Here is a 23,995-nt window from a genome sequence, read left to right as displayed (position 1 = left end):
ATCAATAAGTCTTTTCCTGAGCTTGGGGGTTAGTCCCGTGCCCAGGTATACATTTCGATCCAGTAGGTGCTCGATCAGTATAACCTACTCCAACTCCTAGATCATTGATTTGGTGGCATCAGTGTCATCGGACGCTATAAAGATCTTGGGACGCCGTAATAATCCTCATCGTCTGCTCTGTGATCCTTATGTTTTTCCAGCCCTGTTGAGGCCGGGATCATTGATTGCTATTTAGTTTCTTTTTCTTCGGTCTGTTCCCTGCTTTTTCATGTCGAAACCGTAGGCACCAGGATTACTTCATCGACAACGAACATTTTCTTTGTGGCCGGTTGTTCCTCGTAGACTATTTTGACTCATCTCGGAATGGGAAATTTCAGCGCCTGATGTAAGGTCGAAGGCACTGCTCTCATGCCGTGAACTCATGGCCTTTCAAATATGGCGTTATACCTCATATCCCCTTCGATCACGTAGAACTTTGTTTCTTGGGTGGTCCCAGTAGTATTTGTCATGCAACTTCAGTTGTTCTACGGCCCTCGATCAGATGATGTTGGACAAGCTACCTGGATCAATAAACACATGTTTAACCCTAGATTTATTAACAAGTATGAATATTACCAGTACATCGTTGTGAGGTTGGATGATGCCCTCGACGTCTTCGTCGCTGAACGAGATGGCCCCTTCTGAGACGTAATCCCATGTGTGATTTTCCCTCGTGATAGAAACTTTGGTGCATTTTATCATTGGCCCTTGGGGGACATCCACTCCCTCAATGATCATGTTGATCATGGGCTGGGGCTTCTCTTGTTCAGTATATTTGTTGGCGTCCCTGTTTCTAAAGTGGATTTTGGCTCATTCGCTTAGGAATTCCCAAAGGTGCCCATTGTTGAACAATCGAGCCATTTCTTCTCTTGGTTGTCAACAATCTTCGGTCCTATGACCGTGAGTACCGTGGTATTTACACAGCAAGCTATGATCTCTCTGAGTAGGATCGGACTACAGTGGTCCAAGCCACTTGGTCTCTTTGATGCCGACACTATACTGCAGTGTCTACATTGAAATTATACTTTGATAATCTCGGTGCTTCCCTACTCCCGAGCGACGTGTCAAACCTGCTTTTGCTTATCAGGCCCTGAATTCTTGGTCCTTGATCATTTCTCTTGTCATTCCTTGTTGGGTGGCACCCGGATCCATTTGCCCTCTAATCTGCATCGTATGGCTGGTATCGATCTCGGACCCGCCTTGACTCATGATCGATGATTCTCTTAGACCTGTCATTGGTTTTGTTGGGGTAAACAAATCCCAAAGGGGCCTTGATTTGGTCATCCTTGACTCAGATCATCGATTGTTACCTATTGTGGACGTCGGCCCAGGTGACCGTCGGGTACTCTACCAAGTTTTGCTTTAACTACTGAGAAGCCACAGAGCTTCAACGGTTGAGCCCTTGAATAAATGCCTTAACGGCCCAATCATTCGTGATCGTGGGAAGATCCATCTGTTCTATCTAGAACCTTGATACGAACTCCCTAAGCATATCGTTATCCCTCTGCTTGACCTTGAAAAGGTATGACTTCCTCGTCTCGACCTTGATGGCACTGGCATGGGCCTTTATGAAAGCATCTGCAACCATAGCAAATGAGTCAATAGAATTTGGAGGCAAGTTTTGATACCATGTCATTGCTCCATGGGACAAGGTTTCCCCAAATGTTTTCAGCAACACCGACTCAATCTCGTCGTCTTCCAGGTCATTCCCCTTGATTGCGAATGTATAGGAAGTTACATGCTCGTTTGGATCTGTGGTCCCATTATACTTGGGAATGTCGGTCATTCTAAACCTCTTCGGGATCGGCTTTGATACTGCACTCGGGGGGAAAGGCTTCTAAATGAACTTTTTAGAGTCTGGTCCCTTCAATATTGGGGGTGCTCTCGGGATCTAATCGACCCAGGAGTTATAACTTTCCACCTTCTTGTCTTTGGCCGCTATCTTTTTCTTGCCAGACACCACCCGTTTTGTCAATGCTTAGAGCATCTTCATCACCTCGGAAGTTTCCCCGGGCCCGAATTCACCCGATTCCACAGCAACTTGTTCATCCCTTCGAGTATTTTCCCTAGTCCGCTCGGGCTCGACCTTGTTAGGGGCGTGGCTCTGGGTCTGTAACTGCGCTATTGCCACTTACTGAGCTTGCAACATTTAGAAAATCAACCGCAAGCTCACCCCATCACCTTCAACTTTGGGCGCTTCTCGAGCCGATGGTCGGGTGCCCCGCAAATGCTGTTTTCGGGGTCAGTTGGTAGATTAATATTGATGGCAACCTGTGAGTTAGCATCTACCTGGTCGGCGGCTGGGACACCATAGGATCAATAAGGGCACATCATTGCTAGGTATCACGTTATTGTTCTCGCCGTGGTAGCCTGACTCAGCGTCAACATTCAAGTGAGCAGACTGAGAATTTGACATCCTTAGGCTAACCTGAAATCAAAACTTCAAAGAACAGGCGTAAAATAGGGTGTGTTATGGAGATTCATATCAAATTACCACTATTATCCTTATTCCCACGGTAGGCGCCAAACTGTTTACCCTTAGAATTGAGAAACAATTAAATTTGTACGCGATTTAAAGGATACGTGATTTAATTCAATACAAATGATCAAAGAACAACAAGTAACTAAATTGAAGAAAGCATGAGCAATCAAACCAATCGTAATGTGACTATCAAGTCTGATCTTACGTGAACACTAGAATTCAGCCTCGATCGAACCCTCGATATAAGCTTGGTTGAGATTAAAGAAGAGAATAACTGAAGAACACTTTGAATAATAGCTAGAAGATATAAATAAATTTTTATTGCTTTGATATGCCTGTCCACAGTATGTTGAAATGAAAGAAATTCTTCCCTTTATATAGTAGGAGAATTTTAATCGTAATACAAGTCTAAATAAGGTAAAAATCTTCTCTTTCCAATAAATGTCAATTCGTAGTTGATATCAGACGAGATTTGCACCGTAATATCCGGTTAAGGGTGAATATTATGGCTCCCTACTTGCCATGCCTAACTGCTTCTCCTTTTCCTGTGGTCCCGAAACTTTACTTGGTCCGGATCCGTTGTTTTGTCGTGCTAGATCCCAGATTCATCGTTCACACATACCGAGTTCCGATACGAGAAAATCCTTCGGCCTTGCTCATAGTTGCATCAGACTGTGCTTCCCTCTTATTTCCTTATCGAGGAATCGGGGAAAACATTCCCCCCCCCCCCCAATTTTACCCGTACACAAGCTTATCACTTAATTTCTTTTTAATATAAAGATTTATTATTTATATACAAAGTAATGTATTAGACTGCTATTGTTTCAATTTTCTCTCCCTCGCATTTCTTTCTCAAGCCTTCCAATCTTATTTCCACTGTAACACTTCATATCATTCTCATAACTAGTAGGCTTCTTCGAATTCTACACCAATTCTCCGTTTCGTCTTAATATCACTATGAGTGTTGACCAGAGACTAGGCTTCTTCACCAACTTCCGTGGTATCTTTATCTTTGTGCTGATGGTTGCTTACAATTATGTGATGGCAGACCCAATATATGAAGGGAATTGAAAGTTAATTATCTAAATATATCCATGTACTATCAAAAAAAGGTTTAAAAATACTCTCTGTTATACTATTTGGTCATCTTATCCCCTATCGTTATACTTTGAGCCAAAATTACCCTTAATTTTAACGGAGGGACACGTGGCAACTCATGAACAAAAGGACTCATCTCGTCTTTTTACCCGCTTCATTTAACCTTTGCCCACCCATAACCCGACCCACTGTCACTCCCTTCTGCCAACTTCATTCTTCTTCTTCTTTCAGAAAAAGAAAGAAAGAAAGAAAAAAATAGTGGACCACCATCATCAAAGAGCTGGAGCATCCATAGCAAAAAATAAATCACAACAAAATACCAAATATTCAACCGAATCGACATCAACAGATATTTCCACGACAATAAACCTCAGCGGATATCTTCAATTTTGTTTTCCGATCAATCACACCACTTTGAGTTCTTTTGTAAAATAAAAAATCAAAAGAACATCTTCAAATACTTTCTTTAACAATTTAATTTCTTAATCGGATTTCACACAACCAAACCTGGTTGGAATCAGTTCTTTAATCAATTTGAAGCTTAACAACTCAAAACAACACCTTCAAATCTACAACAAATCAAAAAAATTAGATTCGAAATTCAAGACCCAAAAGTGTTTCAATGGTGGTGCATTGGTTCCACGGTGGCGAAATGGGTGGTGATTCGGCGGAGCAACTGTGTGTGAGTAAGCTATGGTTGTGGTATTTTAGGATGATGTGATGTCTTTAATAGAGTTACAAAATAATTTTAGTGAAGAAAATGAACCCTTTTTTCTTTTTGTGAGCTACGCTGCTCAACTATAGTGGCTAATATCTTTCTTCAATTTTGTTTCTCGATTAATTAAACATTGATCCATGCCATCTTGGGTCAAGTAATGCGTACAAATTAGGGGTGGGTTTTAATTTGATTGGGGTATAAAAATTAGGGATGGGTCCTTTTGTTCCTGAGCTGCCATATGTCCTTTTGTTAAAGTTAAGGGTAATTTTGACTCAAAGAATAACGGTATGGGATAAGATGACTGTTTAACCCAAAAATAGATTTCTCGGTCAAAACTAATATTAGGAAAAAATTGAGTTACTGATAACCAAAATTACTTCACTTTCTTTGTAATTCAAAGAATAGGAAAAATAATGAAAATAATAGGTGAGTAAGGAAGCTTAATGTTGATTGCTAATCTCTCCTAGAATTGCGGTTTGAACACTTGAATTGAATAAAGTAAAAGACTGATTGTATATATTAAAAAAATATTCAGATGGCTTTACAAAGAGGAACGGGTCCTTATATAAGGATACACAATTAAAACGGTTTCCCTACTTAATTCTGGCTCATTAATGGTATTAATTGCCTTGATTGTACGTTACCATATTTAATTGTAACGGTTATAATAATAACTGAGAATTTTTCGTAATCAAGATCAGTGGTGATTTCCTTTCCTTATTTATAATAGATTCATGAATCTTCCCCTTTTTTGGTCTTCATTCATCTCGTGCCTATTTTTTCTTTTCCGGTTGTCAGGGTCGATACCTCTTCATGGTGTTTCATTCGTGCCTTTTCGTTTTTGTTTATTGGCTCAACTGGAAGTGCCACTTGTCACCCCGCTGATAGTCCATGTGTCATGCCTTTTTCTCACCAATACAGATAGTCCCTACACTTTTTGAATATTCTCAACTGAATATTCGGGAAGTGGTAAGTCCTTATGGCAGGAATATCTTGTCACCTTTTCCCGATTATCATAATACCTTCTTCAGAATCGATGAGACATACATCATGTCTATTTAATGCTCAAGACACATGTCTTATTACAACTGGTTCTGCCGTTGTCAATGCCTTTTTAGGGCTTTTCTGTGGCTGCATCAGTCACAAAATGACAGTTCCATGATGACAATTCATAATGACCATCTGTGATGGCAGTTGTTTTCCCTTATAAATAGCTCATCACACTCAACTTCGAAAATTCCCTTCTTCTTTCCTGCATTCATATTTTTAACTTCTTTTGTAGTTCTTCTTCTTTCTTTTATACTTTCATTATTAAAGATGTCTTCTCGTTCGTTAAACCCTTCTTCATTATCAGACCCTCGTAAGGTAGTGATCGTTGAGGAACTCCCTCTCTTTACTGCCCCTACTAGGAGTAGGAGAGGTGGCAGATTACGTAGCTTAGGTTCTTTGTCTACCCACACTTCTACGCCTCAAAGTAGTACTACCAAGCCTTCTTCTTCTAGGGCTGGAACTTCTATAACTCCTAGATCTTCCTCTAGAGGGATAGATCATAATGAACCCATGCGAGAACCCATTATTTCTAATATTGTCCCACAAGAATTTTCTTTTGTATCAGATCGTGAAGCTATGAAGAAATAGGTTTCTTCCATAGCGTCTCTTAATCCTGATGATCATTATCCTAGCTTGATTACTCATCGCTTTTTTTCCTTGGTTCGACGTGAATGTCACTAAAAACCTGATTTTCCAGTAATGACCCCTAGTGTCGATGACAGAATCACCTCTTACCATGAAAGTTATTCCTTTGTTTACACCTATCCTTTCACCTTAAGGTTTATCCCTCCTATTGATCCCGTGATCATTGAATTTTGCCTCTATTTCAATGTTTACCTTGGTCAAATAGGTCCAATTGTATGGAGGGCAGTTGCTTGCCTTCATTACTTGTCAGGTTTAGTTTCTGCTCCTTTTACTTTCCATCGCTTACTCCACCTGTATTCCCCAAAACATTTTCGTGAGGGTGTCTTTTTTCTGGTGGCAAGAAGTAAAAGAGTTTTAGTCAGCCCCGAGGATGACCGTGACCATGGCTGATATGCTCTGTTTGTTGTTGTTCCCACTCGTGAGTTAGTGAGTGATGAGAATATACCCTTCCCTGAGAAGTGGAACTTTGCACATGAGTATTTTTTTTCTTATTTCTTTGCTTCCCTTGACATTTTTAATTTTCTTCTCATAAGTATATGTTCATTTTTCAGCAATCATGGAAGTCTTCGCAGAAATTTCTGACTTTCGTGATTGGGTAGAAACCATGTTGAATGTTGCTCCCATGGACAAGAGATCTTAGAAATTTCTTTTACAAAATTTTGGATGAAAAGTGAAGACCCATGGTATACTTTTATTCCCATGGTTCTCTTTCTCTTTGTTCATCTTTTTCTTTCTTTTTGATATATTTTTTTACTTTTGCGCTTTTTAGGGTTTGCCATTCGTGGCATCAGCCCTGTATCTATTCCTTCTGCTAGGCTTTCTTGTAGCTCTGCACAGGAATAAATTTTAAGTGTGTCTTCCTCCAAGAGGAAACATGCTGAAGCTTGTGGCTTTGAAGATGGAGAGGATAATGAAGAAGGTTCCTTAGTGAGGAAGCCACAAGTCAGAAGACGCGTGGTTTCAGATGATGAAGCCCATGTTTCTCAAGACACCCCCTCCGGGTTCTATTACTTTTAACCTTGGTGATGAACCAGAGAGTGTTCACTTGGACATCTCTGATGAAGATCTTGGTCATTTGATAACCCTCCCTCCAAGTCCCGTTGATATATTCTTTGCGAGGATTTGAGGGTGAAGAAGATTTTTGTCCTATTTCAGATGAGCCACCCCTTGCCTCTCTTCTGACGACTTCAGTTACCCCGGTTGCCAATCCTCATGTTTCTTCTGCTTCCTTGCCTATATCCGCCCCCGTTGTTATCCCTGCTACTACTTCTCGTGGAGAAGCTAAGCCTTCTAGCGGTAGACAGGGCATGAATAGGGTTTTAATTGAAGTCCCCGATGGCGGAATCTATTGTAAAAATCAGGCCAAGCTGTTGTATGGTTAAAACCATTACGTGGTCCCATGGAAAGGAAGAAACTTGAGTCTTGTAGCTACTTGACTTTGATGAATGATATTATTCATTTCTCTCTCAAGGTATATTCTTATTATTTTTAATTTCCTTATTTTCCTTTCATGCTTGTAACTCCCTTTCCTTGTCTTTTTATAGATCAATTTGACAGGTATGGAGCTTATGAGGAGGATTTCTTGGACTGATCAACAAGCAATTGAGTTGCGCACCGAGGCTGATAATTGGAAGGAGCAATTTGAAAGCCTTCAACTGGAGAAAGATGTTCTTGATGAAGAGAAAGGAGATCTAGAACAACAATTAAAGATAACCACCACCAAACTAGTAGTTTTGAAAGCTTCCTCCAATCAAGTTGAAAAATATAAAGATAGATTGGAATCCTCTTTCGTTGAACTGCACGCAAAGGCAACTGAAGATATAAGAAGCTTGAAAGAGCTCCTTAACCAGAAATAGGTGTAGGTGATTTGGTGCAAATGCTCACCCAAGCTCAACAAGATCTTCATGCCTCATCTAAGAATATTCAATTCCTTGAGAGTTCTCTTACTCCTTTGAAGGCATCCAATGAAGCTTTGGAAGCAGAGAAAGAAGAGTTGAGGGTTGAAATTGAGCAGTGGAAGAAGGATTACGAAGCTCTTGAAGACAAGTTGACGCTTGATGTTAGCTGGGCTTTGTCAAACACCCATTTTGAGACTCTAACTGAAGCTAGCCAAGAGGGTTTTGACCTCAATGCTGAAATCACAAAGGCTAAAGAAGTAATTTAACAAATGCAGCAACGTCAAAACTTCTCAATACCCAAGGAAGAAGGTTTCAAAGGTGATGGAGATGGACTTACACCTGGTGAAGTTGATATTCAACCTTCATCTTCTCAAGTTGATCCCTCTACCCCCATGGATGATGCTCCTTAGTTTTTACCCTTTGTTTTTAAAATTGACTTGACTTTGGGTTGGTTTTTGTTGAAACTCTCTTTTGTTTTTGTTTTTGAGTAGTTTCAGGGAAATTTTTCTGCCCCTGTTTGTTGGGGAAATGATATAAATATCTTTTTGTTGCAAGTTATGCGTTTTGTGCTCTTTAAGATCTTGAGCTTATACTTGCCTTAAAAATGATTCAACAGACCGCGTCTCTGATATGCACATGCCTTTTATTGATAAGTTGGTATTTTACCAAATTTTCGTTTCTTGATACTTAGGCTTTTGTATGATTTTGTTAAGAAACTAAGACATTTGTTGACATTTATTGGCATATTCAGGTATCAAGTGATTTACAGAAGATATGGAAGAAAACAAGTCAAAATGTGTTAAATGAGAAAAATAGACTGCTACCAGATAATGCTCTTCGCGATCGCGAAGATTCATATGCGATCGCGGAAGAAACGCGATGAAGAAAGCTAACCAACGGTTGTCAAGTTCCTTACGCGAATGCGGGTTTTGGTTTGCGATCGCGGTGCTTTGCAGCATTACTCTTCGCGATCGCAGGCCTGTTTGCGCAAACGCGATTTACTAAACTTGGCAGAAATCTGGGCAGTTTTGGCATTTCACGTTTTTAACCCCCAAACTATTTAATACACGACTCAGCTCATTTGTAAAATATCTTTGATCGATCTCTGGGCATCTTTGGCTTATTTTCAATCTCTTGCCTAGAGAAGACAAGCTTTAGAGCTAGGGTTCTTGCACACACACTTGGGTCTTGAAGATTTGAAGATTTTGGTTGAGAAATGCTTACCCATTTATGTTCATTTCTTCATTTTCTAGCTTTGTATTGAATATCTAAGTGTGTAGTAATTTCTCTAACACTTGAATCTTGTGTATGGAAATATTCATATTTAAAGTGTGGATTAAATATCTTGTAGTGCTTATGTATTGAACGATTTTTATTTATTATGAAGTGAGTTATTATTTCTTTAATTATTCTTGTTCTTTAATGTTTCCAAAGGGATTAGCTAATCCTAGGACTCGCCCATTAACTTCTAATTAATTTTGGAAAAGATAATTTGGGGTTGGGAAAGATTAATTAACAAGAACTTGAGGCATTAACCCTCACATTATAGATTCTACCTAGGGATAGGATTAAACTACTTGTAGCCATATTCGGGGATCTTCCGAGATACTGTCTCGTAGTCCCAAACGTAAATGTGCAGTGGGATCTCCCGGAATACTATTCCGTAGTCCCAAAGCAAATATGCAAGATAGGGGGGATCTCCCGGAATACCGTTTTGTAGTCCCAAAGTAAATATACAAGGAGAACTCCCGAGGAACTGTCTCGTAGTCTCAAAAGTAAATACGCAGATCAAACGACAAATACAACAGTTAACAGTAAGATTTCTACGGCTATATTGATAAGAAACAAGGAAAAAAGCAGGAAATCAACTAGGCATGCTTCACAGAGTTCAAGTAAGCAGTTAAAGCATGTAGACATGCGATATTAGACTAAACAGGATAGCTACACATATTGGAATAACTCAATTAAAAATAAAAACATATTAATACTCATAAAAATGGTATAACTCAAAATAAAAGGAAATCAGGTTGTTGCTCGGTAAAAATTGGTTTTTACAACAACTAGCCCATGTACGTACTCGTCAACTTACGTACACGGCGCTCACACATCAAAACAATACCAAATCCTAAGGGGACGTCCCCCACACAAGGTTAGGCAAGCCACTTACCTCAAACCAAGCTCAAGCAATCGATAACAATGCCTTTTCCATGAATATCCAACTCTGAATGGCCCAAATCTAGCCAAAAAAATTACATATCATAAATACAACTATAATAGACTAATCTAATTAATTAAATCAATACTTTAACAATAATTCCGAAATTCGCCCTAAAAAGTCGACCCGGGAATTCACAAAATCCGAAATCCCATTCACTCGCGAGTCCAACCATACCAAATTTATCAAAATCCGACCTCAAATGACCACTCAAAACCCAAAATCAAACTCTTCAAATCCCTAGCCTCAAACTCCCAAATTCCACCTTAAATACATACTAACTAGGTGGAAACATAAATGGGGAAGCAAGATTATTGATCAAAAATAAGCACAAGGGACTTACCTCAAGAAATCTCTCAAAACTGCTCTCACAAATCGCTCTAAACCGAGTTTGCAAAGTCCAAAATGACAAAAATCACGAAGCCCTTCGGTTTTAAACACTGCCTAGGCATTTCCGCACCTGCGGAGCCTGGGCTCACACCTGAGGGTGCGCTTGTGCGGAAAATGAGCATTTCTACGCAAACCACTTATCCCCCTCTGCCTCCGCACCTGCGATGAAAGGGCCGCACCTGCTGCGCGCCTGCGGAATCCTGTTTGCTTCTGCGGTCTAACTTCGCACCTGCGGTCAGCCTTGCGCATCTGCGGGCATCGCAGATGCGACCTTTTCCATGCACCTGTGACCCCTGACCAATCCATCCAACTCCGCTTCTGCTCCATATTGCTTAAACCTACGGGCAGCCTTGCGCAGGTGCGATTACACCAGAACCAGCCCAGAACCAGAAAATCTTCTAAGTCCAAAAAATGATTTGATAACCATCCAAAACTCACCCGAGGCCCCCGGGACCTCAACAAAACATACCAAGAAGTCTTAAAACACCCTACGAACTTAGTCGAGCCTCTAAATCACATAAAATAATGCTAAAAACACGAATTATACCTCGATTCAAGCCTAATGAACTTCAAAGTTTCAAACTTCCACAACTGATGCCGAAACCTATCAAACCACGTCCGATTGATCTCAAATTTTGCATACAAGTCATATTCGACATTACGGACCTACTCCAACTTTCAGAATCGGAATCCGACCCCGATATCAAAAAGTCCACCACCGGTCAATCTTTCCAAAAATTCGACTTTCGCCATTTCAAGCCTAAATGAGCTACAGACCTCCAAAATACATTCCGAACATGCTCCTAAGTCCAAAATCACCCAATGGATCTAACGGAACTGATGAAACTCCATTCCAGAGTTTTCTTCACACAGTTCTGACTACGGTCAAAATCCTAAGACTTAAGCTTCCGTTTTAGGGACTAAGTGTCCTGAAACACTCCGAAACCAAAAGCAAAACCTTCCGGCAAGTCAGTTAAGCAGAAAACAGATACGGGAAAAACAGTAAATAGAGAATCGGGGCTATTACTCTCAAAACGACTGGCCGGGTCATTACAAGTATAGAGATAGGAAGAAGGGCCTGCACATGGTATTTATTGACCTAGAGAAAGCATATGACAAGGTTCCTAGAGAAGTTCTCTGGAGATGCTTGAAGGCAAAAGGTGTGTCGGTTCCTTACATTATGGAGATTAAGGACATGTATGATGGGGCTAAGACTCGGGTAAGGACAGTAGGAGGCGACTCTGAGCATTTTTTCGGTTGTTATGGGGTTACACCAAGGCTCTGCGCTCAGTCTATTCCTATTCGCCCTGGTGATGGATGCGTTAACACACCATATTCAAGGGGAGGTGCCATGGTGCATGTTATTCGTCGATGATATAGTTCTGATTGATGAGTCGCGAGCTGTTAACGGGAGGCTGGAGGTTTGGAGATAGGCTCTTGAGTCTAAGCTAGCGTTTGGCCATAGATTCCCAAATTTGTTTTGAAAATTCTGATTTGGGTGAAGTTAGATTTGAAGATGAAAATGTGTTTGGACATGATTTTTCAAAACATATTTCACTTTTTATTTGAAAAAACATGAAACACGACTTATACCCACAAGTTCCAAAAACTATCACAAATACCCAATAGTACCAAACAAACAAACTTGCTATCTTGTATATACATAACCTTCATTACTCAGATTACACATAGGAAGTCATTACTCATATTACACATAGGAAGTCATTACTCATATTACAATCATGCCTACACCACAACGTACAACTAAAATAATTAGCATCAACGTTTCATGCATTAGAGTACAACATAACAAAATAAAAATAACAGTTAGCTCAATTTTTCTTTAAGTCGTTAAACCATTCGACTTGATTTTTTTCGGTCATATGAACGAATATCTTGCGAAAGCTGGGGTTAAGCAAGAAAGGCACTGTTGGTGAAAATTTTTCGTCAGCTAAACCATGTTTTTGCAAGACAAATTGCAAGTGGGTAGTCACAGCTTCCTCAGAGTAGATATCAATCTCAGTTTCTTTCGAGAGCAGATACAAAGAAAGAAGCAGGAACAAGAGCAGAAATTGAGGTGATTATTTAAATATGGGCTCTTTTACAAACTATAAAAGTTTGGGGTAATATTTAAAAAATGTAATGGTCATGTTTTGGCCCAAAATCAGCAATTGAGGTGATTTTGGAATTTGGGATTTGGGATTTGGGATCTTGCCAATATATGGGAAAAATCTATGGCCAAACATGTGTTTGCCAAATTAATTCCAAATTTATTTTGGCAAAACTCATGGCCAAACGGGTCCTAAGGGTTTCAAGCTGAGCAGGACGAAGACAGAATACTTAGAGTGTAAGTTCAGCACTGAGCCGGGGGAAGTGGGCATGGATGTGAGGCTTGACTCACAGGTCATCCCAAGTAGAGGCAACTTCAAGTACCTTGGGTCGGTTATCCATGGGGGATCGGCGAGGATGTCACACACCATATTGGGGTAGGATGGATGAATTGGAGGTTAGCATCTGGAGTGTTGTGTGACAAGAAAGTGCCACCGATACTCAAAGGTAAGTTCTATAAAGCGATGGTTAGACCGTCCATGATGTACGGGGCTGAGTGTTGGCCTGTTAAAAACTCACATATCTAGAAGATGAAGGAAGCAGAAATGAGGAAATTGAGGTGGATGTGCGGGCACACTAGGATGGATAAGATTAGGAATAATGATATTCGGGAGAAGGTGCACGTGGCTCCCATTGATGAAAAGATGCGGGAAGCGAGGCTCAGATGGTTCAGGTATGTACAGAGGAAAAGCCTAGATACCCCGGTAAGGAGGTGTGAGCGACTGGTTATGGAGGGCACGAGAAGAGGTAGAGGGCAGCCGAAGAAGTATTGGGGAGAGGTGATCAGGATGGACATAGCGAGACTTCAGATTTCCGAGGACATGGAATGTGATAGGAAGATGTGGAGGTCGAGTATTAGGGTTGTAGGTTAGGAGGTAGTTGAGTATTGCCTTACTTTATACCATTGTGAGACTAGTCTGATAGGGTTTTTTTCTAAGCTAGCTAGTGGCAATATCGTGTCTTACTATTTCGCTTTTCAGTGTCAGACCTATTTACTAGCCATCGCTTTTGCTTTGCATCTTTCTTCTGGATTTCATGTTGTTCCTATTTTTTCTATGATTTCTGTGGTGATACTGATATTGTCTCCTTTTGTCTTTTTGTCGTTTTGTCCTCTTGAGTCGAGGGTCTTTCGGAAACAGCCTCTCTACCTCTTCGGGGTAGGGGTAAGGTTTGCGTACACACTACTCTCCCCAGACCCCACTAGTGGGATTTCACTGGGTTATTGTTGTTATTGTTGTTCCTAATTAACATAAACTCGCTCATATTTGTAAAATCGTGAAATACATTGGATTGTTACTTGAGTGTAATTCCACGTGTATCCATGCTTGTAGCCATTGATCATTTTACTTACTTTCTAGGTTAGTTGATATTTTTGAAATTAGACATAAATATTTTCTCAAAACCCTTTTTAAGTGTTTGTCTTATCATAATAAGTGATAATTCTCTTACACGCCTAATTGCCTACATATTATTCTCTGTGGGATTCGACTTCGATTCATAGTTGGGTATATTATATTGCATGCGACCGTGTCCATTTACTTTTTAGTAGTGGATTTGGACGTCATCAAAATTGGCGTCATTGCCGGAGAACAATTTGGCGTATTTAGGTTGTTTGAGAAGTAAGCGTACATGCTTTGGTCCAAACTTGTGAATATTTGTGTAATTATTTTCTTTTCTTTGTTTATTTTTCTTGTTTGTTTTCTTAGTTTTTAAAAAATGGCATCACATGACGAAAATCGGGCGGATGGTAGTTGTTCATACTTTGATGACCCTTGTCTTTATAGTGGAGGACCACACCCATGGCAAAATTATTTAAATTCTCCCAGGGGCGGATTGTGCGCACAATCTCAAACCCATGCGTGGAGTATATGTGATAAGTGTGGTGGTCAAAATGGCCATTGGAATAATTGTGCTTATTTGTCCTTCCCTTCCCTGAACCCCCACTATGATGATTTTACTTTTTGTGATGACAAGTATAGGGATATGGAAATGGAAGAAATTGAGCATGGTCAAAATGGAGAGTTCAAGCTCATGATAGAATGCCTACTTGAAGTAGGAAACAAAGAACAAAATACCTTGGAGGAGCTTTTAAAAAATAGTCTCCAAAGCTATTTGGCACTTGAAAGGTTGAATTCACAAATGGTATAAATGCTTGAAGCTTTAGAGGTCCAAAAAGCCTCAGAAGTGGATGATAGCCAAGAACTTTCCTTAGAGGTTGAAGCCGAATATCCTTTTTTGGCACTTGATCAAAACCAAGAAGAACTCTCAAGTGCTCAAAATGAGAGGATGATGCTCATGTTGGAGGCCAATCTTGAAAATGAGGAGAAGCACAACTTGGCACTCGAGGACTTGAAACAAGTTTTGACTCAAAATGATGAAAATATCCGTACTTTGGAAGATGAAATAAAAATATTGGTTCAGGCTCACTATGCCCACCAACTTGAGAGTGTGGAAAGAGGTCAAGAAGAGTCCAACTTTAAGAAAAAAAGTGAGTTTTATTTTGAGGAATCAAGAACTGAACATCCGCCAACCGATTTCATACTTGTTGGTGATACCAAGAAAAAAAGTAAAAATAGAGTCAACCGGTATAGTTGAAAAGATAGTTGAATTTGGCTCTAGTTCAGGGGACCAAGAGAAGGTCAAAATCCGTAAAGAATTGTAATTTGGAGGCTTGATGTCACATTCCAAGCATTTCTCAACATTAGAATTGTATGGTGATATGGGAATTGAACTACATGAGTCAATGAGGGATTACGAAGAGGAGAGGCAACGGCCATACATCATACAATTTGAAGGTACAAAAGGGCAAAATGACATTCCTCACATGAAAGCCAAGAAATGCTAAATGAAGCAAATGGCATTTGGCTTGATCATCTACTTACCACCCTCCGTCGCTCATGGTCACAAGCTTGATTCCAAGCTAGGTACCCAATTCATATCTTCAAAGTGGAGAGAAAAGTGGTAAAGTTGATTTGCGCCGTGCCACGACGTTAAATGCGGCGCTTGGTGGGAGGCAACCCATCGTTTTCAAATGTTGTTGTTAGACTTTTGTTTTTGTAGATTATTTATTTTTGCTGAACATTTGATGTGTGGGTGTCTTAGAGTGCAGGGAAAGTGAAGAAAAAGTGGCTAAGCTTGCTTTTCTGAGGCAAAAATAATGTGATCGCATAGTGGTTATGCAGATCGCATATTGGTCGTGGAATGAGACAGAAGTTCGCAAGCCATGGTCGCTTAAAAATGCGGTGGAATGCAAATTCCGCGGACCGCATAACGATTATGTGACCGAAACTACGGTCGCACATTGGCCAAGAACACACCCATCATTTTCAAATTTTTAGTCGTTTTTTGAAATATTCTTTTTTAGAATAGCTTAGTATACTATTTTTGACTAATCTATCAAGTTTTATAATTTTTGGAGTTGATTTGAGTAGGTCGGGTTGACCGGACAGCCAAAAACCAGTAGCTGAAAAAAATGCAGAACTCCACGATCGTACAATGACTTCTGCGTTCGCACAAAACAAAGTGTTTCTTACTTCTACACTATCGCAGATAATCAAACACAGTCGCGAGGCTTTGGAAAGTTTTTGTTCATTGCGAACGCAGAGGTAGGAAAGTGATCGCGTAATTGAAGTAAGTTCCCAATGATTGAAAAACTGGAAATTAAAAAAAAAAAAAATGGGAAGCCCACATTTGAACAAACACAAGAACGAACCCTCCTACTCCCCTAACCCCAAAATCATCTCCAATTCTGCTATTGCTTCAATCCCATTGCAATATTCACTTTTGATTCTCAAGTAATGTGGATTTCTCTCATAACTCACTTTTTCCCAAAGTCTTGTTGTGAAATAGGTGAAAGGCACACATGTTTTCAAGATTTTAGGGCATAAATTTTATTTTCTTTCTCAAATAAAAATATTGTGTGCTTTGCGTGCTTTCTTATTGGGTGAGACTGGTTGAGAGTTTGAGTGATGTTCTGTGAAATTTCGGGGTAAAACTTCATGAGTCAATGGTGTGAAATTGCTAAGAAGAATAGTGCACATGAATTATTTGATGAAATGCCCAAATGAACTGTTATTGTGAGAGGAAGAAGACCCTCGCGATCGTGATTCCCCATTCTGCGATCGCGTAGGTCTAATTCTGCTAAGAACCAAAATTGCCAATTGCGAGCGCGGATTCCCCTCTGCGATCGCGTAGCTTTAAATCTATTGAATATCAAAATGCTCTTCGCGATCGCGTGCCCATTTCCGCGAATGCGATTCAATAGTTCCCAGCAGCCAAACAGTAACTGTGCAACTTCTGCTATGGTTTTTGACCAATTTCTTTGGCCTAAATACCTCCTAATACAATGATTTAAGTGTCCATACATGTGTTTGACATGTTCACTCTTTTTGTAGGTACTTTGAACTTAAAAATGGCTTCGGCATCAAATGAAAATGTTCAAGAATATATCGAACAAGTTGCCAAAGAGGAGTACTTTGATTGGGACATATTCACATCACTAAGATGTTCCCGCCGCTATGACAAACAGCTGTGTAAAATCATGATTAAGGAGAAAGGCATTATTTTGACCGACCTTGAAGGTTGGTGGCCCGAGTTCCATGGAAGATTGGTATCGAGTGGATGGATTTGCTTTGTAGAAGAACCAAGAAAAGCCAATCATGAAGTGATAAGGGAATTTTATGCAAATGCCGTGGAGACTGACTTCAAGAATGATTTGGTTGTTACTGTCAGGGGCAACCAAGTCCACTTTGATCCAGAACTGATAAATGCATACTACAATCTTCCCAATAATGACAATCGAGTGTACCTGGATAGAGCTAAAGACTTGGACACACAGTGGTTTGTGGACCATTTGCATGGAGGAAAAATGCCGAATTGGATAAGAAATCACTTAAGGATTGAGTCTTCTGAGTTTACGACCGAGGCCAAGACTTGGCTATCCATTATTTTTGCTCGAGTCATGCCTTATCAAAATGATACAGAGGTTACACTTGAGAAGGCACGAGTGATTTGCGCGATTATAGAGGGCACACCAGTGAATATGGGGCAGCTTATTATTGATGAGATAGCAGAGGTTGTTGCGGAGAGGACTAAGAGTTTATTATTTTCCTCCTTGATCACTCATTTATGCTATGAGGCGAGGGTGGAGAAGAGGCCTACAGATAAGGAAAAGAATCCCGAGAAGCTCATTCATCCATTGCTGAGAAAGGGAGCTAGGAATGCACAAAAGAAAAGAAAGATTGATGTCGCATCTCCCTCATTTGGCCAGTTTCCTGACACCATTACTGAGATGCTTGATTCTCCCGTAGATGCCATAGGGACTTGTACTGCTATTGTACCACTTGAGCAGGGACCTCTCACACTCAGTTACATCTCTCACCAGGTCTATGTCATGGAGACACAGGTCCGCCAGCTTATAGCTGGTCTCCTTTCTGGACCGTCTGGAGAGAGCACATTTGCAGGTCCACCTGGCCAAGGAAAGGTTCCATCTTCGACAGATCTTGCTAAGGAGCAGCAAGCCATTAAAGCCAAATTGGGTATGATTGAGCGGAGGCAGTTGAAGCAGAGAGAATATGAAAAGAGGAAGAACAAGTTCTTGACAAAGATGATGAGCACACTAAGGAAATTTTGTGGATAAGATGACAGCGACGAGGATGACTTGGAGCTCACAGTTCCCAGTACCTCCAGCTCGGAGTGATGCAGTTTCAGGGAGCACCACTTTCATTTTATCTTGTTTTATTTAGTTGCATTGAGGAGAGTGCAACATTTTAGGTTGGGGGTGGCTCATTTATATGTGATGATATATGTGGAGCATGACTATTTTTTGTAAACTTGTGTAGATTGGTTAACGTTTGTAGTTTATTAGTAATGTTTTGTAGTTTATTTCTAGCATGTTAGCATTAGTTTTATATTCTTATTTTGTTACTTTATTTACTTGTAGTAGTATAAATTAAACTCCTCTAGTTTTTCTCTTTTTACGTAAATTATTTTTTTAGTTAGTTTAGTAGCTAGTAGTGAATAAATTAGTTATTGGGTATGATCTTTTTGTCCATAAACCAACGTGTGGCTTGTTTAGTACCAACATAATTTAAACTTTGTCATATGAAGTCTGATCTTTAAAATTAAAAATGATTGAAGTGATAATCCTTGTTGTGACGTTTAGGTTCTATTTTGGCTCTTTGATTCATTAAATAGTCTTTTAGGCTATATGTGATTTTCTTTGGGTTCATTGGTTTTAATTGAATTTTGGATTTATATGTCACTCGAGTTTGCATGTGCCATGTGTGGTGAGATTTATTGTGAGTTCTTTTGTATTATTTTTAGTCTAGAACTTGCTCGGAATGTGCTTCAAGGCGAAATCCTAGACTAACTTGGTTTGAAAAATGATGTTAGGCCTTCCTTGGACCGTTATTGTGTCTTAAATTTCCTACCCTTACATATTTTCCCTAGTCAGCCCCTTTTGAGCCTTTAAACTTTTTCTTTGGCAACCATATTATAAGCTTTAACCCTTCGTTCTTTATTGATCTATCTTTTGGCATCCTACCTCCCTAAGTAATTTGAAAGTGTAAACATAGGCTAAAAGCTTAACTTTGGGGGTGAAGGTTAGAAAAGTTGTGATGTGGAAGTTGCTTAAAAGGTGAAAGGTAATAAAAACAAATAGTGGAACCTTCCTTGATTTTTGAAAAAACAAATGAGTAAGAAAGAAGAAAAAGGAAGGAAAAATAAGGAATTATGAATAAAGGGAAGATTAGGTTTGGAATGAAAAGTGAAGAAAGGATGGAAAAAGTTTTCGAAGCAAGTGTGCTTTAATTGTTGCAAATTGTAGTGCTTAGGGAGGTTTTGAGTCACTCTTATACAAATAGTGCCCTACCTTAACCAAAAACCTACATTACAATCCTTTAAGTCCTACTTGATTGTGAACCAAGTGTGTCTATATTAGTGGAGAAATACATGAAGGGCAAGCCTATGGCACTACTTTTGTGCATTTGAATATCTTTGTGTGTGAGAGAGAGAGAGTAAATTCTTTCCATTTGATATCTCATTTGTATTTAAATTGTAATTTATAAGTTGGTATTCTCTCTTAAGTGTGAGGGCGGGCGTATGAAATTTTGAGTTGTGAACTTAATCCAATCTCCAATTGGGAGGAATGAACAAAAGAAAATTATTTTTGATAATGAGGCAAATTTTGAAGCTTTAGTGTCATGACTGGTTGCTACTTTGATTAATGTGGTGTTTGAGCACTTGAATTGAAATGAAATTTGTGAGAAGTTGTTGGAGATTCATATGCTTTGGATTAATTGTTGGTACCAACCGAAGTCGCTAGATTTTGTTTAATTTGAACCTTTTTGACTTGAAATGATGTTTGGTATGTCATTGAGCTTAATTGATAATTTTATTGAAGGATGTTCTTAGTTGTTGAATTGCTTGAGGACAAGCAATAGTTTAAATTTGGGGGTTTGATAAGTTGGTATTTTACCAAATTATCTCTTCTTGATACTTAGGTTTTCGTATGATTTTGTTGAGAAACTAAGACATTTATTGAGATTTATTAGCATATTTCAGGTATCAAGTGATTTTTAAGAGCATTATCCGGCAGCAGTCCATTTTTCTCATTTTAACACATTTTGACTTAATCACTTGATACCAAAATGTGTTAAAATGAGAAAAATGTGTTTATGTTCTTGAGCTTATACTTGCCTTAGAAATGCTTCAACATACCGCATCTCTAATATGCACGGGTTTTTTTATAAAAGGGGGCCCTCTTATATTAACAACACTGATGAAGATGACGTCTCATCTTCATATTGATGCAAAGATATGAAATATGAAGTAATTTGAAGAAGTTTTATTTTTTGAACTTTCAAATAGTATTCTCGTACAACATTTTCACAACTACTTTCTTTATAGCAGGTTTACAAGTACGGGTAAAATTTCCCCTTGATTAAATCTATGGCCTTAACTTAGAAGCTCGTGGGAGTATTCTGTAGGTTCTTCAACTTTCTACTGCCCATTCTTTCCGTGAGCTTGAACGCTCTTGAAAATTTAACATTTTCTTCAAGGTTTATTCAAGATTTTTACTTTGGCTAAGCTATGCTTTTGTGTTGTATATCTTCTTTCCTTGTGTACTCTTCCATATGCATAGTCCCCCCATTGCTTGAGCATTGAAGCATGAGATCTCGAACACTGGATCAACTTCTTACTTTTGGTCCTTTCCTTGAAAAAGGAAATATGAACGGGACTCGGAGGTAACTTTTTAGATGATAACTGCTTAACCCTTGCCATCAGAAATGTTGTAACCTAGACCGAAAATAATTAAGTATTTCGCGTATCTTTTGAGTCTAATCTCATCATTTGGTACGGGCTAGCTTATTGCCTATCATCTAAAATGGTTAGTAAAACTTTAATAAACAAAGTAAAAATTGAACTTTCATGATACCTGACCATGGGTATTAACCCCTTCATAAGAAATACTTCTTCAAATGGACTACATTCCAATGGGATGGTAATACCTTGTCGTCCATAGTTTCCAACTCGTACGCTCCTTTTCCAGCAATGCCTTTACCTCTATATGGGCCTTCCCAATTTGGACTCAACTTTCCTGCATTTACCGCTTGTGTTGACCGAAATACTTTTTTGAGGATGAAGTCCCTAATTTTGAAATACCTCAGCTTCGCCTTCCTGGTATAGTATCATTCAATAGTCTGGTTTTGAGCCGCCATCCGAATTAATGTTGATTTTCTTTTCTCTTCCGTCAAATCCAAATTTATTCGAAGCTCTTCTTTGTTTGTTGCCTCACTTATGTACGTATACCTTGTACTTGGTTCCCCTATCTCCGCTGGGATTAAAGCTTCTGTTCTATAAACAATTGACAATGGGGTTTCTCCCATGCTCGTTTTCGTCATCATTCGATAAGCCCATAATACACCCGGTAGTGCTTCTGGCCACTTTCCTTTTGATTCTTCCAATCGCTTATTTAGGTTGTTGATGATGACCTTAGTTGTTGACTCAGCTTGTCCGTTATCCATTAGTTGGTAAGGGGCGGAATAATTTATTTAATTTTCCAACTTTTTAAAAAGTCAGTATCTTTAGCACCTATGAATTGCGGCCCGTTATCACAAATGATTTCCTTCGGGACTCCAAATTGACATATTATATTTCTCCAAATGAAGTCCATTACTTTCTTTTATTGCACCTGTTTAAAGGCAACTACTTCTACCCATTTTGAAAAATAATCGGTCAGAATTAACAGAAATCGTACATATTATTAGCGTATCGTTGGCACTTATCGCACCTTGGTCCTATGATATCTATTCCCCATTTCATGAATGGCCATGGGGATATAACTGAGTGTAGCAATTCCACCGGTCGATGCATATTATTGGCATACGATTGGCACTTATCGCACCTTGCTACGAATATTTCTGCTTCATCTTCCATTTTTGGCCAATAGTATCTTGCTCTTATAGTGTTTTTACCAACAATCTTCCACGGCATGATTGCCGCAATGCCCCTCATGTACTTCTCTCATTACGTATTCTATTTGTGAAGGTCCAAGGCATCATGCTAAAGGTCCACCAAATATTTTGCAATATAAATTCCCTTGTATCAAGTAATATTGAGCACCCTTCAACTGTTGCAATCGGGATTTCTTTTTATCCTCGGGCAAAATTCCATACTGCAAAAAGTTCACAAACTCGTTTCTCCAATCCCAAGTTAAATTATTGAAATTTACCTCATTCTTGGTTTGGTTGAGGGACGGGTGAAATAAGTGTACCACAATAGCATTTTTTGCATTTGTTGCATCAGCGACGGCTGCGAGATTTGCCAATGCGTCTGCTTCTGTATTTTCCTCTCTGGGTAATTTTACAGCTTTCCATGTCTGGATCTACCTCAACAATTCTCATACCCTTTCGAGGTACTGCTGCATTCGTGTTTCTCTTACCACGTAAGTTCCTTGTATTTGATTAACTACTAGTTGTGAGTCACTTTTGATTATGATTTGTTGAATACTAAGCGCTTTTGCGAGCTCCAAATCTGCAATTACGACTTCATACTCTGCCTCATTGTTAGTAATTGGGTAACATTTTATTTCATGTCTTATGATTTCACCTGAGAGAGGAATTAAAACAATTCCCAAACTTGCTCCTTTAACGTTTGAAGAACCGTCTGTAAACAAGGACCAAATCCCCGGATTAGCTCCGGTAAATATGCATAGCTCTTTCTCTGCTTCAGGAATCAGGCATGAGCTAAAATCATCTACGAAATCTGCTAGCACCTAAGACTTTATAGCAGTTCTGGGCTGATATATAATATTATATTCACTAAGCTCTATATCCCATTTAGCTAAACTTCCTAATAATTCTTGCTTGTGCAATATATTCCTTAGTGAAAAAGCAGTTATAACATAAATAGGATGACATTGAAAGTAAGGTCATAACTTCCTTGATGACATAATTAAAGCTAAAGCAAATTTTTCTAGGTGAGGATATTGTGTTTCAGCATCTAGTAAAGACTTACTAACATAATAGATAGGAGATTGTTTACATTTGTCTTCGCGTACCAGTACCGCACTTACAACCATTTCTAACATAGCAAGGTAGATGAGCAATCTCTCCCCATCTTTTGGTTTTGCTAGCAGGGGAGGATTTGACAGATTCGACTTTAAATCCTTCAGAGCTTGTTGATATTCGTCAGTCCATTCAAACTGATTTTGCTTTTTCAATACTGAAAAAAACTTAAAGCATTTTTCTGATGGTTTGGATATAAGCCTTCCTAGAGCCGCTACCCTACTTGTTAATCTTTGTACTTCTTTTTTTCTCATGAGTACATCAGGTATTTCTTCAATAGCTTTGATATGTGCGAGATTTACTTCAATACCTCTGTTAGAAACAAGGAAACCCAAAAATTTACCTGAAGCCATGCCAAAAGCGCATTTATTTTGGTTCAACTTCATGTTGTATTTGCGGAGAATTTTGAAAGTTTTAGCCAAATGTTGAAAATGGTCCCCTGCCTGTGTTGACTTGACCAACATATCATCTATGTAGACCTCAATAGTTTTTCCCAAGTGTTCTGGAAATATTTTGGTCACCAATCTTTGATACGTTGCTCCAGCATTTTTCAAGCCAAATAGCATGACTTTATAGCAATAAGTCCCCCTGTTTGTGATAAATGAGGTCTTTTCCTCATCTAGAGGGTCCATTTTTATCTGATTATAACTAGAATAAGCATCTAAAAAACCTAAAAGCTCATGACCTGCAGTAGAATCAATTAACTGGTCTATGTGCAGTAAAAAAATGAATCTTTAGGACAAGCCTTATTTAAATCGGTATAATCTACACAGACTCACCACT

General features: G+C 39.2%; 2 protein-coding genes across 2 annotated transcripts; one reads left to right on the top strand and one right to left on the bottom strand.

Moving 5' to 3' along the window:
* The first annotated feature begins 3,439 nt into the window (after nt 1-3,439).
* Nucleotides 3,440-3,592, top strand: LOC108943812 (dolichyl-diphosphooligosaccharide--protein glycosyltransferase subunit 4A-like). The gene has a single exon (XM_018768279.2). The coding sequence runs from the start codon at nt 3,479-3,481 to the stop codon at nt 3,590-3,592; it is 114 nt and encodes a 37-aa protein (XP_018623795.1). The 5' UTR covers nt 3,440-3,478.
* A 17,742-nt stretch (nt 3,593-21,334) lies between these two features.
* LOC138893783 (uncharacterized) lies at nt 21,335-21,670 on the bottom strand. Its single transcript, XM_070178445.1, has one exon. The coding sequence runs from the start codon at nt 21,668-21,670 to the stop codon at nt 21,335-21,337; it is 336 nt and encodes a 111-aa protein (XP_070034546.1).
* Between the last annotated feature and the right edge of the window lie 2,325 nt (nt 21,671-23,995).

The sequence above is a fragment of the Nicotiana tomentosiformis genome, chromosome 6 (assembly GCF_000390325.3).
Source record: "Nicotiana tomentosiformis chromosome 6, ASM39032v3, whole genome shotgun sequence".
NCBI lineage: Eukaryota > Viridiplantae > Streptophyta > Magnoliopsida > Solanales > Solanaceae > Nicotiana > Nicotiana tomentosiformis.
Note: the sequence above shows the minus strand (reverse complement) of the source record. Positions and strands in the feature narration are given on the sequence as shown.

Excerpts from the sequence above, each read along its gene's own strand:
- LOC108943812 (XM_018768279.2), top strand. The coding sequence starts at position 3,479 with ATGAGTGTTGACCAGAGACTAGGCTTCTTCACCAACTTCCGTGGTATC.
- LOC138893783 (XM_070178445.1), bottom strand. The coding sequence starts at position 21,670 with ATGGATAACGGACAAGCTGAGTCAACAACTAAGGTCATCATCAACAAC.